Source organism: Kryptolebias marmoratus, linkage group LG23 (genome assembly GCF_001649575.2).
Source record: "Kryptolebias marmoratus isolate JLee-2015 linkage group LG23, ASM164957v2, whole genome shotgun sequence".
Lineage (NCBI taxonomy): Eukaryota > Metazoa > Chordata > Actinopteri > Cyprinodontiformes > Rivulidae > Kryptolebias > Kryptolebias marmoratus.
The window spans coordinates 5390590-5408694 of record NC_051452.1 but is presented as its reverse complement, the minus strand read 5'-3'; the positions used below and the strand labels follow the sequence as shown (position 1 = coordinate 5408694).

At 44.1% G+C, this 18105-nt stretch overlaps 3 protein-coding genes and 1 long non-coding RNA gene across 7 annotated transcripts in view; 1 reads left to right on the top strand and 3 right to left on the bottom strand.

Annotated features, from left to right (window-relative positions):
- LOC112451133 overlaps positions 1–1105 on the bottom strand; it is a 22086-nt gene extending 20981 nt beyond the window's left edge. The window contains exon 1 of one of the 2 annotated variants that reach the window (XR_003039889.2): positions 844–1105. This is a non-coding gene — a long non-coding RNA (uncharacterized LOC112451133). The remainder of the gene's footprint in view (positions 1–843) is intronic. The other variant, XR_003039890.2, reaches the window with a different exon arrangement.
- Positions 1106–3101: 1996 nt separating this feature from the next.
- Positions 3102–6718, top strand: si:ch211-246m6.4 (transcription factor 15). The gene is made up of 2 exons (XM_017431764.3): positions 3102–3782; positions 5002–6718. The coding sequence occupies exons 1-2, from the start codon at positions 3282–3284 to the stop codon at positions 5035–5037; spliced, it is 537 nt and encodes a 178-aa protein (XP_017287253.1). The 5' UTR covers positions 3102–3281; the 3' UTR covers positions 5038–6718.
- Positions 6719–7272: 554 nt separating this feature from the next.
- Positions 7273–13328, bottom strand: bzw1a (basic leucine zipper and W2 domains 1a). The gene is made up of 12 exons (XM_017431787.3): positions 13206–13328; positions 11436–11508; positions 11173–11349; positions 10992–11086; positions 10835–10900; positions 10494–10629; positions 10293–10402; positions 10037–10207; positions 9794–9940; positions 8634–8772; positions 8425–8547; positions 7273–7835 (listed from the first exon to the last, which is right to left on the bottom strand). The coding sequence occupies exons 2-12, from the start codon at positions 11497–11499 to the stop codon at positions 7804–7806; spliced, it is 1260 nt and encodes a 419-aa protein (XP_017287276.2). The 5' UTR covers positions 11500–11508; positions 13206–13328; the 3' UTR covers positions 7273–7803.
- Positions 13228–17917, bottom strand: LOC108245122 (xanthine dehydrogenase/oxidase-like). Of its 3 annotated transcripts, XM_025009489.2 has the most exons (13): positions 17809–17917; positions 16953–17144; positions 16654–16881; positions 16453–16548; positions 16113–16241; positions 15963–16037; positions 15827–15879; positions 15637–15751; positions 15482–15547; positions 14913–15101; positions 14664–14831; positions 14364–14373; positions 13228–13350 (listed from the first exon to the last, which is right to left on the bottom strand). In XM_025009489.2, the coding sequence occupies exons 1-13, from the start codon at positions 17884–17886 to the stop codon at positions 13337–13339; spliced, it is 1413 nt and encodes a 470-aa protein (XP_024865257.1). In that variant the 5' UTR covers positions 17887–17917; the 3' UTR covers positions 13228–13336. The 3 variants fall into 3 exon arrangements, with proteins under 3 accessions (XP_024865257.1, XP_017287277.1, XP_017287278.1); XM_017431788.3 differs by lacking the exon at positions 13228–13350 and having other exon boundaries at positions 13814–14373; XM_017431789.3 differs by lacking the exons at positions 13228–13350; positions 17809–17917 and adding an exon at positions 17218–17386 and having other exon boundaries at positions 13814–14373.
- Between the last annotated feature and the right edge of the window lie 188 nt (positions 17918–18105).

Sequence of the window (18105 nt, the reverse complement as noted above, 5' to 3'; positions counted from 1 at the left end):
TTAAAAGCAGCAAGTGTCTGAAAAACATCACAACTTACATACAAAAACTTACAAAAGCACAAAAAAATACTTCAAAAACACTCCACAGAAATAAATTTCACTTGTCTGAATTTTTTATGTACAGATATGCATCTTTTAATGGTTTAAAATATAATAAGAAAAATCTAGTTATTTCCATGCAGTGTCCAGAAAGAGGTGTTGTTCAGCTTGTAGGGCAGCACAACTGCTTTTTAATTTCCACCCCTGCTTAGAACTATTTTTAGGATAAGGCGGTTTAGCCAAAACATATTTTGCTAACAGACAAATGGACACATCCAGATAAACACAAACACAATTACATTATTGCCCACCTATCATGCAGCAGGAATAATTACTATTTGAATAAAATCACAAATAAACATATTTCATGACAATAAGCATTTAACCTGTAACCTTGGTGCAGCTGCTGATTTAACGTAGCAAATTATTACTTTTTAAGTTTATTAACATTCAATATGAGTTGCTTTTTTAAATAAACAAAATGTACATTTCAACAGCTAAAATAAGCATTGCTTTTTAAATAAACAAAATGTACATTTCAACAGCTAAAATAAGCACTCTAAACCGGGATTATATTTAAGGCTAGCGGCTACTCTAGCCAAGCTAGCGGTTAGCATAGTGGTTAGCTAAATTAGCATTAGCTTGTTCTTTCCGAAAACCTTTTTAACTCCACAGAAAGACTTCCGGTTCCACTCTGAGCTGGACTACAAGAGAAGAACCGATTAAAGTGGTTTTTAGAATCATTTTTCTGCGTTTTAAAGTTAAATTTGCAGCATTTCTTTGTTTTGTTTTTTTAAACCGTACCTCAAACGCACGTTTCCATCAAGTCTCAAAAGGAAAAGGAAGTGAGACGCGCTCGTAACCTTTGACCTTTAGCTGCACGCAGGAGATGCGCCCTCTGCTAGCGATACGTTGCTACTACATTTTTAAATGATTACATGGTTTTTGTTGCCATGGTTTTGTTTGACTGTAATAATTTAGTCGAATAAATATTTTGAAATTAATTTATTTTTTGTCAAGATTAAGCCAGTGAGGAAGTTTTCTATAAGCGCAGTCTGTGTTGAAGAAGAACAGTAGAATTAGCCCGTGTGCTCACAGGCCCCCTTCAGGACGACAGGAGTATTGCACGTGTCATTTTACGCTTTTAATGTAATTTTATGTCAAATTAGCAAGAAAAAAATATGAAATAAGCCCGTGTCAAAAACATTGACTCTTCTATTTGAAGTGTAAATAAATAAAACAAACATTACATTATTGGCTTACATTACTTTGACCCATTACTTCTTGTGCGTCCAGTGTGCATCAGTTTGCGTCTCCATTTAAATTTTTTAATTAGATTGTTTTGTCTCACATTTTGCTTCCTGATCTGGAGAGTCGACTCATATATTAGGTTTGGTTATTTTGATAAAAAGAAAAATCATTTTAAGAAGCTGTCTCTTTGTACAACACATTCTTATTTGGCAACATTTTGATTTTTAACAAGTAGTTGGGGAATTTGTACGTTTAATAGTAAATTATTTTGTTTTGTTCTGAACTTCTCATTTTATTTTAGTTTTCTCTTTGCTGCTATTTTGTCTTCTTACTTTGTCATATTTCTAAAGAAAATCTGCTTTAAGTTTGTGTTGTTAACGTCACGAGGAGCTCCACCCTGTGACTACCATCATAGACAGTGGTACAACTCGGGGGTTTTCGCCCCGGCTGCTGCAGAGAGACATTTGACTTTGCTGCAGGGGTCAGACAAGTTCACGGCCAGAGGGTCAGGGCCCCAGGGGCCACATGGGCCCCGAGTAAAGGAGGATTAAAAGATTAAAGAGGCCTCATCAGCTCTGCACTAATTAGGACTCCAGGGTGGCAGACGTCTTTTTCCTCCTACTCCACAGGTTTGACGTTTATCAAACAGCTTCAGGACAAAGAAACTGTTGATGTTTTTATTTATTTTATTTTTTTATTATTATTATAAAGTTATGGGGGACAAGTCTGACTGTGAGCCCTCCTGGTTTTAGAAACTATCAATGAGGATTTGGCGCCATCTAGTGGCAACAAATGAGAAAAGACGACCAAAACAAAACCAAAAAAAGCAGATTTTCTGTGATTAATATCTTCATCAGCGCCTTGGTGCAGTGTTCTGTGTTCTCTAACAGCTAATGTTGTTAAAAATAAACTAATCAGCTGCACCAAACTCAAATTAAAATGATTTTTTCTGAGTGAATCTGGATGAAACTGACAAGCTGCCTGTCAGCCGGAGCTCCAGCAGCAGAACACGAGGCTTCAGATATTTATATCCGTCCCCAAAGATGGCACTGGGCAGGGTGGAGGGCACTGACAGGCCGGGCCGGGCCGGGCTTTGGGCTGGTACACCTGGACTGTTCACTCAGCAGGAGCTCGGAGCAGCGGCCTCCTCCTTCTCCTTCTCCTTCTCCTCCTCCTCCTGCAGCCTGGATGCCAACAGACTGAATCCAAACAAACAGTCTGACCCTGAACCCACCATCAAACTAAGAAAGAGTCGGGCTTAAAAACAAAATTAAGGTTTAAAATAAAATAAAACAAATGCGAGTTCAAAATGTGCAGAATCAACAAGATGTCGTGTCTAATTCGGTTTATTTTGGAGTAAAAACATGAAGTTTTGTGACAAACTGAAAGGAAAATGCGACAAAAAACATCTCCCTCTCTGGGAGACATGTAGTGAATAAAATATATAAATATAAACATATAAACCTCCATCCTGAGGGGTTTACCACCCACCATCAGAAGGTGGAGATACCAGCGGATGTTCAACTCAATTCAAGATGGCCGCCGCAGTAAACACAGAGATGGCTCTGAGTCAGGCACTTTTAGGAGGTAGTAGCTGAGAGTCGTGACCAACACAAGATAATAAAAGATGATCACTCAAGCCTGACAGGCGGGCGATATGCATTCTTCCTTAACTCAAATCTGCTTTGAGGTTCTGGTTCCGGAGTCGTTAAAGGTCCATATAGGTCGAGTCTAATTTAAACCTCCATCCTCCGGAGCACAACAGGTGCCCCCTCCTCCCCCTCCTCCCCCTCAGCCTCCACCTGTCTCCCCTCTTCGGCCTGGCTCCGACCCACGAAGCGGCTGGTATGCAGCCCGGCCCGGACGGCCCGAACCCCCCTCGGTCACCGGATCGGCGGCAGCTGCTCGACCCCTCGGTTCTATTTTCACGCCCCCTCCCAGGATAAAGTGCCGCCCGCCCGCCCGAACCGAGCAGCCCGGTTCAGAGCAGGATGAAGTCCAGCAGCACCGCGCGCACCGACGGCTTCACCTCCGACCCGGACAGCGGTTCCGACAGCTCGGACTGCTGCAGCCCGCGGGGGGAGTCCGTGCAGGAGGAGGAGGAGGGGGAGGCCCCCGGTCCCGGCGCTCCGAGGCGGAGGAGGAGGCGGCGGGGGAGCGGCGGAGAGGCGCGTCTGCCCGGCGTCAGCAAACAGCGGCAGGCGGCGAACGCGCGGGAGCGCGACCGAACCCACAGCGTCAACACGGCCTTCACGGCGCTCCGGACCCTCATCCCCACCGAACCCGCGGACCGGAAGCTGTCCAAGATCGAGACGCTGCGCCTGGCCTCCAGCTACATCTCCCACCTGGCCAACGTGCTGCTGCTGGGGGAGGACTGCCGGGACGGGCAGCCCTGCCTCCGGTACCGGGACATCCTGCACGGCCCCGCCGCGGGCAGCGCGCCGTCCCTGCGGCCCATCTGCACCTTCTGCCTCAGCAACCAGAGGAGACAGGTGAGGCGCTTCACCTGGGCAGGTTCTGGTCCGGAGCTGCTCAGAACTCGAGACCGGGTTCTGAGTTTACCTGGTTCAGACACGGACAGTTATAGCTAAAAAGCTTATTTTTTACTTGAGAAATTATAACTAAAACTGAGCTGAAACGTTAAAAGTAGCCAAAATGTTATCCAAAAGATAAAAAAGGAAAACAATAGCTAAAAGTGGCAAATGCTAGTAAAAAGTTTCAAAACGCTAACTAAAAATAGTAAAATGTTAGCTAAAACTAGCGCATGGCTAGCTAAAACCTAACAGTAGCAGAAAGCTAGCTAAGCACTAAAAGGAAGAAAAGCCTAGATAAAAGCTAAAAGTAGCAAAAAAAAGTAGCTTAAACTAGCAGAGCGTTAGCTTTTAGCTATAATTTGCATTAGTATCACTAGCATTAGCATGACTAGTCTTAGCGTTAGTAAGTAGCTTAAGTAGGATTAGCATTTGTAGAGTTAGCAATAGCTATAGTGTTAGCAGTAGTATGATTAGCAGTAGCAGTATTACTATAATTGTAGTTAGCATTGGTAGTAATAACATTAGCATAAATGAAGTTAGCATTAGCAGTAGTAACATTAGCTGAAATGTAGCTAGCATTAGCGATAGTACAATTAGCATTATCGTAGTTAGCATTAGCAGTTGAACGTCTTGATATATGAACAGCTAAAATAGTTAGCATGAGGATCTACTTACATGACTCAAAACCAGGAAAACAGCGTCAATACCGACTCATCGTTGACACAAATAAAGTTTTTTATGTTTTTATAGTTTGAAGATTGAATAAAAGCTCTCTGATCCTATGAAGATACAAGTTGTGTCCTTAAAAGGATTAAAGTTTGTGGAATTAGATGTTTTAAGTTTTAATTTTGTCCTGAAAGCAGTCCTGTTTCCTCTGAGCTCTGTTGGCTCGTGTCAGAGGTGCTGACAGACGGCGTCTGGACCCTGTGGTTATAAAAAGGAGACCAGAAACTGGATCAGTGGCAAAATGTCATTATTACATTTAAATATAAAATATGTTAGGATGACTAGAACAAAACGTTAAATGTTTAATGCTAAAATCTTTAAACACCTGTATGTTTTTGTGATTTATTCTTTGTTTTGATGGTCTGAAACTGATCTGTGAAGTTGTCTTCTGCTGCGATGCTTTCACTGAACTCTCTCGGTGGTAAAAATGAGCGTTTTGTTTCCTCCACAGCTCAGAGACGGAGGGAAACATTCAGCTGCTGTGTGACGGGACACGCCTCCAGCCCTTCTTCACCTTGTTTACGTCCTGAACTTTGTAAATATATTTATTTTTTTGAGTTCGGGCTGAAAAACGAGCACTTTCCGTTCAGATCTGCGCGTTCTGAGCCTCCGTGTTTTGACTGAGACGTAACCTGAGCCGAAGTGGAACGCTGCACCTGACATGGGGCTATTTCAGTCCCACCGATAGTACAAGCTACCCCCTGACCCCCCAACACCAGGACCCCACATATCCTTCCTAAAAAAAAGGCCTTGTCACCTTCAGTCACGTGGAGAAAACTGAAGGAGTTAGAGCAGTAGTTGCTGTCAGTTTGCAGACACCTTCAAGTACAGTCAGGAAAATTGCCCTTCGTTGAGGGGAACGTATCACCTCTAGTGGTGAGGAGCAGGAACTGCATCAACACTGGCACAGCTGATCTGTATTTACGGTACAGGACACCAGTTCTGCACCACATTCTGCAACAAATCCATTAAATGTATTAATTTCTCGTGATCAGCGTTGCACAGATACATCCACCTAAACATCCAGGAATCAAACCTGATTCACGACCACTTCAGCAGTGGAGATCGGGTCAAAATGGACGCCACGGCAAATACTTCAAGAGCCACACGTACAAATGTTCAAAAATTTAATTAGTTTTAAATCAGTCAGCTAAATGAAAATGACCACAAGAAGTATAGGTGCTCAGACATTTAGTCTGTGTAGCTTAACGTTAGCTAGCATTGACAATCACTTAGCATTTACTAGCAAGACAGCTAGCTAGCTGTTAGCTAGCAACCGAGCCTGTAAGCTATGGCTTACAGATTTTAGGTTTGCGAGCTATGTTACAGTAGCTAAGTTATTAGCTCCCAACAGCATTAGCTAGAAAACATGGCTAACAAAGGTAGTTAGCTGTATTACTAGCTATCTCTACTAGCTGAAATACAGCTACTAATGGAGCTAAAATAGGTAAGTTAGCTAGTTATTAGAGCTCTCTACCCAAGTCTGTTGCTTGCAAACATTAAGGTAGCTTCACTGCTAACTGTTTGTTTATTTAGCTTATTGTGCTAAGCTAAAGGTTAAGAAGCAATGTTAGCTCAGCTCAGTTTGTTTACAGTAAATGTTATCTCAGGGAAATAAACTTCAGATCATGTTAATAAAACAGTGGGTTTGTTGTCTGAATCTCCAGCTAACTGCACAAAAATAAAACATCCCTAATTGTCTTCATTGATCCTGATCGTGGTCAATTTTCAGAACAAAATAAAATACTAAATTATTGCACGTTTTAAATGCTGAATAAAAAACATTTTTCCTAATAAAACCACGTAATAAGCTGTGGCTATTCTGCTTCACGAAGTTTCCATTTTTAAGGCTTAAATGATCATTTTTAAGTTAAAAACAGAACCCTGTGTGTGGGAAGGGGGAATGTTTTGCCTTTTGCACTAATTTGGTAAAACGTTAAACCGAACTGAATCCGTTTTATTCTGATTTAGCACTAAAGTATCTCCAGAAAGTGTTGCTGACTACCTCAGACCTGTGTTTTAAGGCCTACCTCTAAATCTAACGAGTAAAAACTTGAATGTCTGACGAAATTGTTTTTTTTTCCTTTTTTTGAGAAGCTGCTTGGGGAAAATTTGTATTTTTGTACAATTAAAATAAAAAACAAGGAATAAAACTTTCTTTGTATAAAGTGAGTCGTGTTTCACTGTTTATAATCAGAGGTGGGCGGAGCCTGATCAGACGACCAATCAGGTCAGACTTTGCTTTTATTATTGTTTTTATTTGTAACGGTTCCTCGGATCGTTTTAAACCTTTAAAATATCACCTTTCAGCAGCTTTGAGCCACTTCAGGCTTGTGTTGGGGACATTTTTCTGTCAGTCTGAAATCCACAGTGATGCACTTAATTTAAAAATTTTTTTGGGTAAAATTATCAGTTATTAAAATCCTGACTTTAAATCAGAGAAACAGAGTGGGGGTTATTTAACATTTCATCCCAAATGTGTTTATTTTGGACCATCGAGTCGTTTGTTTTATTAAATCCAACTAAAACAAATAATCCCACTTCTGCATCACGGTTCCATCCTTAGAACATCTAAACTAACAACCTCCATATTGTTTTAATTTATCCTAAAAGTCTGACCTCCTACCTCCATTTCATCTAAAACAAATTATCAGCAGTTTGATTTTGTGCCGTCTTATCAGGCAGCTCCATCGATAAATAAAAGCCGAAAAGTCACAGTAAAAACCATTTTAATAATCTTTATTTAATAAAAAAGTCAAATTGGTTTATATCAGATTAAAGAAAGTAGAAACCATTGATACCGGGGTGGCTGGCGAGGCGTCTTACGGGCGGTGGCGTCTTCTGACGGACTGACCAGAGAGGCCTCGACGGGCAGGACGTGACCCGGGAGTCAAAAATAAAACTAAAAATATTAAGTTTTAGCCTGAAGAGTTGAAAGAGCTGGACCAAAAAAAAAAATAAGAAGAACTTTGGCAAAATGGTGATTTTAATAAGAAGCCTTGAAGAAAAAAAACAAACCTTCAGATTTTATCCAAATTACAGGAAAAATAACAATGAAGAGAAAAATTTGTTTCTGATGAGTTGCAAAGGACCAAGCCCTTCTTGGGTTTTTAAATACTGCTTTAGTGTGTGTGTGTGTGTGTGTGTGATGGGGGAGAAATGAGTAACAGGAGGTAGAAGAGGAAAACTCGAGACAATCTACGGCTCCTGCTGCGACCAAAACAAAAAAAAAAAAAAAAAAAAAAAAAAAGGTTCAGTCCGCCTCTTCTTCGTCCGATTCTGACTCTGTCGACACAAAAAGGCAGAAATAAAAACCTCCGGAGATGGAAGGAGTCACTTTTCTCCGTTAATAAACTAAAACGTAAAGTTAAAAAGGCATAAGTTTTATTTGTTGCTCATTTTATTAAAATAAACACATTAAGACAACTGAACGTGTTGAGACCCTGAATGTTTTACGAGAAAATCTAAACAATTAAATTAAAAATGAGGCTCAACAGATCTGTTTAAACTTTAAACCCTGAACAAAAGTTGGGCAATAAAACCTTCAACTTCTGCCTTTAATGTTCTAATAAAAGTTAGTATAAACTGTTTAAAGCTAAAACTAAAGTCAAACAGTAGATTTTAGGTAATTCTTTGTATTTAATTTGCCATCATGTGAAGTTAAAGTCCCCACTTTGTAAATAATTTACCTTTTTATTTAGAAACTGTTTTATTTAGGTGTCAACAAACATTAAAAGTACAGATTAGACCAATAAATGATAAAATCTGCTCCTGATAAACATCAGAGCAAAGTTTATCCTCCTCACATCAGTAGAAACATCAATAATTAAGTTTCTGGGTGTTAAACCTAAAACGTGAACGTGCATCTCTTTACCTTCCTCTGCGTTTTTAAGCCACTCGACAAATTTCTTCATCTGCTCGAGGAAAACACTCTTCCCCTTGGCAAGGTGGGCTTCGTTGTACCACTTCAATATGGCCTCTTCGCTCAAAACATCAGCTGCTCCAACGACAAGAAGGACAGAAGTCAGAGCTGCACGGAGGACACTGCGTCAGAGAGCTGCAGACGACGAGGGCCGCGCTCACCTTTGTAGAGGAGCACCACGATCTTCTGAAAGGCCTTCATGAAGTGGATGTTGTCGTAGCAATACTCCTGGATCTTCAGCAGCAGGCTGAGCTCAGACAGACCCTGGGAGGTGAAGGCCTTCAGCAGAGGGCTGTATTGCTGTGAACAAACAGGCAGCCAGCGTCAGGGCAGAGAAAATCAAGTTTCTAACTCTGTCAGCGCGTCGAGAAGGTGGTTTATCTGATACAGCCCATCAGGAGCTGAAGGTTTCTGCTCCGAGGCGAAAAAGCTCAAACTAGGAGGGATTCACTCAGGTTACTGTGACTGAAGATAAAAAACTGGACGTTTGTTGAATATTTCTCTCAAAAGAAACATTAAAGTCAAAGGAAAGGTTTCCAGACAGTGGTGAGAGCAGCCATGTTGGTTTAGAGACAGAACAGGAAGTGTCAGAGCTGCAGATGTTGAGGTTCTCCTTGGGAGGGACGAGGATGGACAGGATTAGGAATGAGGTCATCAGAGAGAGGACAGACTGAGACGGTTTGGACATGTGCAGAGGAGGGACAGAAGGATGTTAGAGACAAAGAGGACAAATTGATGCAGTTAGAGAGGACAGGGGACGCAGAAGACAGAGTTAGATGGAGGAGACCCCTGAAAGAAGAGGTGGTAGCTTCACAACACAGCGAATTGGAAATAATCTGCAACAGATTAAATTATTAAATGAATAAAACGAGTCAATTTGTCTCAAAGGTCCCAATATAAATAATCTGAAACCACACATTAAATGAATAAAACTCAAACTGCATCAGCTCAAAGATGATAACTTGTGCTAACTAAACTACATCACCTACAGGAAGTCATGACTCGCTCTACGCTGCTCCTGATTGGCTCAGGTGACTCGTGAAGAACGATGATTGGGTAAAAGTTGAACAGGAGGAGCCAACCAGAGGGCGAGTGCGGATCGTTACTGTAAGGAAACAGTAACTGTTGGTGAACAGGAAGTGGGTGTTTACACCTCCAGGTATTTAACCTCTAAGCTCCGCCTTCTTTTGGAGGAACCCCCCTCCCTCACAGCACACCTGAGTTTTCTTTACCCAAAGCTAAGATTTAACCTCTCATACAGGTGAAGGGGTCATGTCAGCAGCAGTAGCAGCTGCTACAGCTGCAGGTCTCAGCAGCACACCTTCAAGTGTTTGATGGCTTGTTCAGTCACCAGCTCTTCCTTCTTGTTCCACTCCACGCAGCTCATCACGCTGGTCCAGATGATGCCGATCATGGCCTGCTCAGACAGGTTGGCCTTCTTCATCTCCTCCCTGGTGAAGGCGATGATCTGAGAGACAAACACGCCGAGGTCAGAACCAGAACCCAGACGTGTCTGAGATGCTTTGTGAAACGTCTCCTTCCACACGAACCGTCAGGAACTCACCTCCTTCAGAGGGTCGCCGTGGGACATCATCTCCTGGAGCTCCTTCTGCAGCTCCTTCCGGGCGCCGATCGATTGCTGGTTGCGGGCGAAGTCGGACAGCTCCTTCAGCCCGGCGTCGGTAAAGTACTTAGAAAAATGCTCGCAGCTCCGTTTGTTGGCAGGAAAGAGTTCCTGAGAGGTAGAAACATTCAAAGACGAATCACGCAAAAGAAGCTGACAAAACTGAACGGTTTGTGATTCCTGACCCTGAACGCACCATCAGCCTGTTGTCCATCCCCACTTTGCGGAGACTGCCAGCAACTGAGTTGATGTCCTTCTCGTTGATCCAAGATTTGAACAGCTTGACAGCAAACGCTGCAGAGACTCCTGAGAAGAGACAAGACGAGCTACTCTCCGACCGAATACTAAAGAGAAAAACAGGACGTTACTCGTGCAGGAACAGGGAAAATGTTCTCACCCTCCTTGACGAGGTTCTCGTTGAAGAGGCTGTTCAGGATGGAGGCTGATATGCTGCCGTTGGCCAGCAGGATGCCGGTCAGCATGGCGAGCTTGTTGCGCTCAGACTCAGTGAACCCCTTCAGAAACAGCAGCAACTGCAAACAGAAACAGGTCTGTTGGGTGTGACGGATCTGAAACAGGCTCGCTGTGGCTACAAACCAACAGGTGGTGTCACCTTACAACTATAATCCATGTCGGCTTCATCTACAAACAGCTGCCAAACTGTTTGTTCGTGAGCCAGAACAAACCCCACGTCACACCTCCGCACCAACAAACAAACAGATCAGATTTCAAACTCACCTTTTTGATCTCCTCTTCGAAACCCTTCTCCAGGTACTTGTAACGCCTGATCAGCTTGTTAAAAACCTTGAAAACGGGAGGAAACAGGACAGGGTTCACTCGGGGCCTAAACACACAGCGAATGTCCTGTTATCAGAGCCGCTCGCCGCCGTTTTACCTGAGCATACGCTTGCATTGTCTCCAGGTCTTCTTGTGCCGTGAAGAGGCAGAACTCGGTGCGGGTCATGTCGTCAGACAGAGTCCCGCCTGGGGCTGGAGGGCGTCACAAACACACAGTTAGGTTGGAAACGTAAAGAACGAAACAGAGTTAACACGCCGGCAGCGCCGCGACGACTCACCCAGCATCCCGCCGGCCACCAGGATGTCAAACAGAGTCTCTGCATACCGGCGGTAGTCGAGTTTGGCGCCAGAGGCATCAAGGAACTTCGCAACCGCTTCCAAATCAGTGCCAGTTTGATTCAAGCCTTGTACGATACTTTCTTGAAACTGAGTAGGGTCAAACCTCTCCTTTTCATCTGTGGAAGCAGACGGACTCACGTTGACTCAAGGAAATTAATAAAAAGGCACAAATAAGAATGTGTTGAAAGCAGAGAACAGTCACCTCTTTTCCTCGTTTTGAAACGCTGGCCGGTAAGCGTTGGCTTTTGCTGCTTTTGATTATTCATAAAAGACACCTAAAAGGATTAAAACACAGTTACTGCCAGGCAGACAAACAGCACACTCTGTTCCTGTTTTCTCTTTGTAAAAATCTGGGTGCAATCTTCACAAGCTGCCCTGCAGAATCCAATTATAAAGCAGGAAATATAAAATCTGCAAATGATTGGCTGAGTCCTTCTGTGACGAACAGCAGGGGGTTTCAGCTGTGGCTTCGTGGATCTCTAAATGTTCGTTTTTATTGAGTTCACGACACCAAACTCATTCCAAAGCCTTAAGATAAAACCCGAAGCGGCGAGCTGTGAAAACGAGTCACTGGGCGCACCGATGGATGTGTATCATTTTAAACACACGGCCGATTTTAAAGAGCTGTGACTGTCAGCCTACGAGCTTGTCACAACCACCCTGTTTTCACTTGTAAATACGTCTGTAAGGTGACCTGAGACCAGCTGCCGGCAACAAACGGGGTCACAGACCTTCGCTTGTTTTCCTGACTGTAATTTGATTATTTCTTTCCTTAATCCAAACAGGACAAGACCGGAGGTAATGATGGGTAAATAAAACAAAGACATCCCTGTTCGGGTGTCATTTAACCCAACAGTATTTAGAAACTGATGTTAAATCTAACTGTTGTTGTTTTATCTTACTGATAAGTGCTGAAGGTGTTTGGGATCACATTTTTCCTCGTTATCAGTTTTATCTGCTCCGTTTTCACTCAGATGCTCAAATTTACTTCAATCCTTTCGCCACAGACTCTTCCAGCTGAATGCAAACTATACCAAAATGCCTTCATTTTCATGAGGAACGTGAATCCTGCCTCAGTGCTGAACAACAGGTTTGAGAAGAGACCACGCAAAAGGAAATGAGGGCTAAACAAAGGAGGCAGGACGGAGCTGGTGGGTGTTGGGTCGTGATTTCCACCAACTGCTGCCGTTTCCACCTTTATTTAAAGAAAAAGAAAAACCAACAACAATCGGGGCTGAATCTTTACACAAAACGTTTCAGGGACAGTCCCGGCTGTCAGAAATGCCGTTTGATCGGTTACAACCGGGGATCATTTACAAGTAAACCCGGCTAACCGAGGATTAGCCCGAGCTAACTCCGGGCCTCGCCATGCGTCGGTGTTGCGCCGGAAAAAGTACCCCCGTCCCAGGCGTTCCCAGGACCGGGCAGATGAAGGCAGATACCGTTTAATAAAAACCTTTACACATTTAGAACAATGGCTCTGTGTGCATGTGCGTCTAAACGTTTAAAAGACAATTTTAATCTTTGAAGAACCTCTTGAAAAGAGCGCAAAGCTTTTCGGATGAGCGTTAAATAACCGGTGTGCGTTTTTCGGCACTACATCAGGCCGCAGCTGGTTAGCCGGGCCCGCTCAGCGGAAAACCGGACTAAAACCAACAAAAAGCAACAAGTTAAGATCCTAAAAACACCTCGGCGACCTGATAGGACTCCAAACACAACCTGTCGTCGAAATGTCACAACAAACTGCCACATTTTACAGAAACAGAATCCAGGTGTGTGAAAGCTAACGGTAACGCTACATCAGGTCGACGAAACAAAAATCGCCCTCCAGGGGAGTAACGTTTTCCAAACGACACAAAGGAAAAAAGACCCTAAAACTTATTTTAAAAACACCAAATCAGGCGCACCGTCACCTTTACAAGACAGCCGATGCGTGAGACGACACAAGGAGGACGGAAATACGGGTACTCACCGAAATTAATGCAGATAAAAAACGGTTGTTAACCAGGGGAATTGAAGCAAGTGTGGAGACTCTGAGCGGCCCAAACAAAAAGGGCTTCCCGTCAGGACTCCAGCAGGCTCCGCCCACTGCGCGGGGCGGGGCTACAGGGGCGGCGCTACAGAGGGGCATTTCCGGTAAAGAGAGGAGTCCAGATGAAAACATTAATATACAGCCCTAAAAACACAATAATTTGAAGTTTTATGCTTCTAAAACAGTTTCTAAACCATTAAATTATGGTTTAGGAGTTAATTTAAGTCAAACTCATTAAGAGTTTAGTAAAAACTGCGCAGGAAGCAGCAAATATTCCTCGCCTTGTTTACAACTGGCATCAAAACCCAACTCTGCTGATTTCACTCATTTATTACAAATTATGTGGTATACTCTTAGCAATGAATGAGAAGTAGTTACTCAATGATCTGGATGATGGGTGAATACTTTTGGCAACATACTTTAAGTCACAAATCAGAAACTCAGAAGCTCCTTTTCTTGGTGAAACCAAACAATAATTAAACTTTCTGATTCTTATCAAACTTATATAAACAAATGATGGTAAAATCGTAGAAAAATACAAGTCTGTCTCATTGAATATTTTCTCTGTTTATTAGTGATTATAAGGTCTTTTAATACATCAGAAATCAGAAAAATCCTCTGGATTGGTCCCAAAGTCAGAACTCTGTTTTGGTTTAAAGCTCGTTAAATCAGAACTTAAGTGATCTCCTTAGGAAACGTCTGAAAGCGTAAATATGCAAACGCTTCCTGATCAGCTTGTCCTGCTAACAGGAACACTGAGGACAACAGTTAAACTCAGATGGTTTTCAGAAACGTTTAAATCTGTGACGTCATTCCCAGATCCAAGTTCAAACACACGAATATAAACTCTGTAATCTTAGTTAATCAGTGGTTTAGTTCTCCTGCTTCGTGGCTGAGGATAAAATAACATCCTGTGCATTAATTTAACACAGTTTAAGGTTAAGATAAGAGATTAGTTTGAGGATAAAATAACATTTTGTGCATTAATTTAACACAGTTTAAGGTTAGTTAATTATGGTTCACAGCTGCTTTAGCTGCAGACCTCGTTGATCTGGTTTTATATGTTTAAAGCCCACGGTTTGAATGATCCCGACTTACTGGCTGGAACCTGGAAGAGAAAACAGAGAACATATAAAAAATATGAAATATTTCAGGAGTGTGTATGTTTTTTGTTTAATAAAAATTAGTCTAATTAAGGAATGATTGATATTCATTCTCTTAATCTTCTGATAAACAGAATATCTTGTAAAGATTAAATAATAAAGTCAAATCAGACAGAACCTTCGGTTTCAAACCAGCCGTTCGTTCAGACTTTAAATCTTTGGACTCAGCCGGCTGAATTGGCTCAACGTTTCTGTTTTTACAGAGTTAAATAAACCCTCACGAACGATGAACCACCTTCTGGACGAACGGAGAGGCGCAGGCCAGGCACGCTCTCTCAGGAGTCGCCGGGCTGTCGAGAGGAAACGGGCCAACCAGACCAGAACCCGAGCGAGCCGCCGCCACGGCGTCCTTGATGGCGAAAAACACTGAGCTGCCCAGAAAGAGGGTGGGTTCTCCAATTCCCTGAGGAGAACACGAAGAACGCGTTCAGAACACGGAGAAATCACGTAACTGAACGAGCCGGCGACGAGAGTTCGGCTCCACCTTGGAGGAGTAGATGGCGTGGGGATTGTTGGAGTCTGACAGGAGGTAGACGTTGAATCGGAGAGGCACGTCGCAAACCGCCGGGATCTTGTACTGAGACGGACCTCGAGTGTAGAGGAACCCAGACGGAGAGAACTTCAACTCCTCCAGAGTGTAGAGACCCAAACCCTGCATGAACGCTCCTTCAACCTGAGGAGAGATGATGGAGAGAAGAAAGGAGGAAGGAAGACGACGAAGCGATGAGAGGAATTCCTAAAAAATACAAGCAAAGATGTCCGAGAACTGAACCCTGGAGAACCCCTCGGCCACAATAACATGCAGACATGGAAAAATAAAGTTTAAGGGTTTAACCCATCGGGACAGAATAAAGGGATCAGATCTTTATCAGGTTCTAAAAGACTCAGTGGACCCTGCTGTGTGTTTTACTCACTTCAGGTTAGATTTGAATTATTTTAGAACTAAAAGTGTTTAAAGTTGGTTCATATTTTATCTCTTTCTTTTGTTTCAAGCTTCTGACAGAGAATGACTCATGAAGGTTTTCAGCTGTTGAACTCAAGGAATGTTCCCACCTGACCGATGTCCACAGATGGGTTCAGACTCCTGCCGATGTCGACCACAATGTCGGTTCTCACGGCCTGTAAGAAGCGGGACAGAAACGTTACTCTGGTTACAAGCAGCTTGAGCGGCGCCGGCGTTAGAGAACGGTCCAACAGTCGACCCAGACCCGGTAGTCTCCTGTGAGGCAGTCCAGCTCCACCTCAGAGCAGCACACGCCATACGTGAAGTAGGAGTAAGGCTGGCCCTCCATCTTGTCCCAGTCCATGTAGAGGTCCGGACCCCTGAGGACGAGGACAAACACACATCAGCCGGTACTTCACTCGGTAAAGATCCAAACTGACAGAGTTCAGTCGTACCTGAAGAATCCGGTGGCCGACAAACTGATCTTATCCAAAAAAGCTTCTTCGACCTGCCGTCGAAGCGAAGAAACAAGTTGACTGAAGGCAATAAAAGCAGGAAGTGTTCAGCGTTAGCTTCCTGAGCACAGCCTACCCAGCTCTCCCATGATCCTTTGGGGTTCTTCAGCCTGATGGGCTCCAGGCGCTGGTACAGAACCTGACAGGCGTTCTGATTGGAGGAAGAGGACGTGAGTGAGGACGGCTTCGCTTCAAACCGGGACGGAGCGCGGGGACGCGTTCTCACCTTGACCGCCATGCCGTTGGCGTCGGTGCCGAAGGAAGCAGCCGAAGGGCAGGTGTTGGGCACGGCGCCGGTGCTGGTTTCACTGATGTAGATCTTTGTGGTCGGGATGTGAAGCTCCCGGCTCGCCACCTGACAGCCGACAGGAACCAAAACGGTTTCAGTTAAAAAGTCGACAATGAACCGAAGCAGGTCAGAAAAATACCAACAGTTTGATTCCTGTGACATCACGTCTGAACTCTGAGGTTTGATTTTTATTTTACTTCAAACTGATAGAATAACTGGGCCTACAGCGCCACCATGTGGCAGCACTCTGATCTTTGTTTCCTGTTTGCAGCAGGACCTGCTGCATCTTGGTGTGGATTCCCTGACCCATCTCCGTCCCGCCGTGACTGACCAGAACAGAACCGTCTTTATAAACGTGGACCAGAGCTGCAGCCTGTAACAAACACACAGAGAGAACGAGACAGAACCACGTTCTGATGACTACCATCGGTCTGAAGGAGGTGGAACCAACCCTCAGAGCTGAACAGAACCCACACACCTGGTTTAAAAAGCCCCCTGAGAAGGCGATGCCGTATTTGACGGGAATGATGGATATCCCCCTCTTCTTCCAGCGGTTCTGCTGGTTGAACTGCTCGACGGCTCTGAGGCGGACACTGAACTCGGACTTCAGCTTACACTCCTCCCAGCAGCGCAGCAGGTTCTCTGCGCTGAACTCCAACTTGTAGGGTGTGACCGACGGGCCCCTGTACATGTTGGTCTCTCGAATCTGGGGAGGGTTTTAGGATGTTAGAAAACTAAACCATGAATAACGTCTGAGTTGAGATTATGAGGTTTAACCTGGTCTGCAGGGCGTCCCAGAACCATGGCCACATCGTTGATCATGTTCTCCACCACCAGCAGGCCCTGCGGGACCCCGAAGCCCCTGAAGGCGGTGTTGGAGGGCAGGTTGGTCCTACAGATGGCTGAGCAACCTCTCAGGTTGGGAATGTTGTAGGCGTTGTCAAAATGGAGCAGAATCTTCTCAGAAACCTGCAAGAAAGTTAACAATCAATGGCTGCATTTCATAACCTCAAATCTGACCAAGTTGGGACCATCCACCCACCCATCCATCCATCCACCCATCCATCCACCCATCTTCCACCGCTTATTCATGGTCAGGTCACGGAGGCAACAGGTCCAGCAGAGAAACCCAGACCTCCCTCTCCAGCTCCTCCTTGCAGATCCTAAGGAGTTCCCAGACCAGAGAGTTCTGGTTCTGCCCTGAGGTCTCTTCCCTGTGAGACATGCCTGAAAAACCTCCAAAGGGAGGCGTCCAGGAGGCGTTCTAATCAGATGATGTACCTCCTCAGCTGACTCCTTTCGATGAGGAGGAGCAGCTCCTCCTGGATGACGGAGCTCCTCTCCTCATCTCTGAGGCTGAGTCCAACCGTCCTACAGATGAAGCTCATTTCAGCTGTTTGGATCCAGGATCTGGTTCTTTTGGTCCTGATCCAAACCTCATGACCACAGCTGAAGGTTATCTAATACTGATACGCTTACTATGTTCCATTGTAAATGAAATATGAGTTTATGAGATTTGCAAATTGTTTCATTCTGTTTTTATTTCCATTTTACACAACATTCCACCTCTTTCAGAACTGTGGTTGTAGATTTCTGTGATTTCTCTGTAATTTTCTTTCCCTCTTTGACCTACCAGCACAGATTCATCCACAAAACAGCCGGCGTTGGTGTAGAACTGGAAATCTGCAGCCATGATTCTGCCATCGTTCATGAAGCCCACCTGCAACAAACACGATCAATCAGTGAATCAATCAGTGAATCAATCAGCTTTGATCTTTGCTGTTTGTTCATAAAACATCCAGTGCTGAAAATCTTCTCATTCATATAAACTACTTAACTGCAGTTTGAACCATTTTGACACATTTACACACAAAACCTCCATCCATCCGTCCATCCGTCCGTCCATCCATCCATCCATCCATCCATCCAT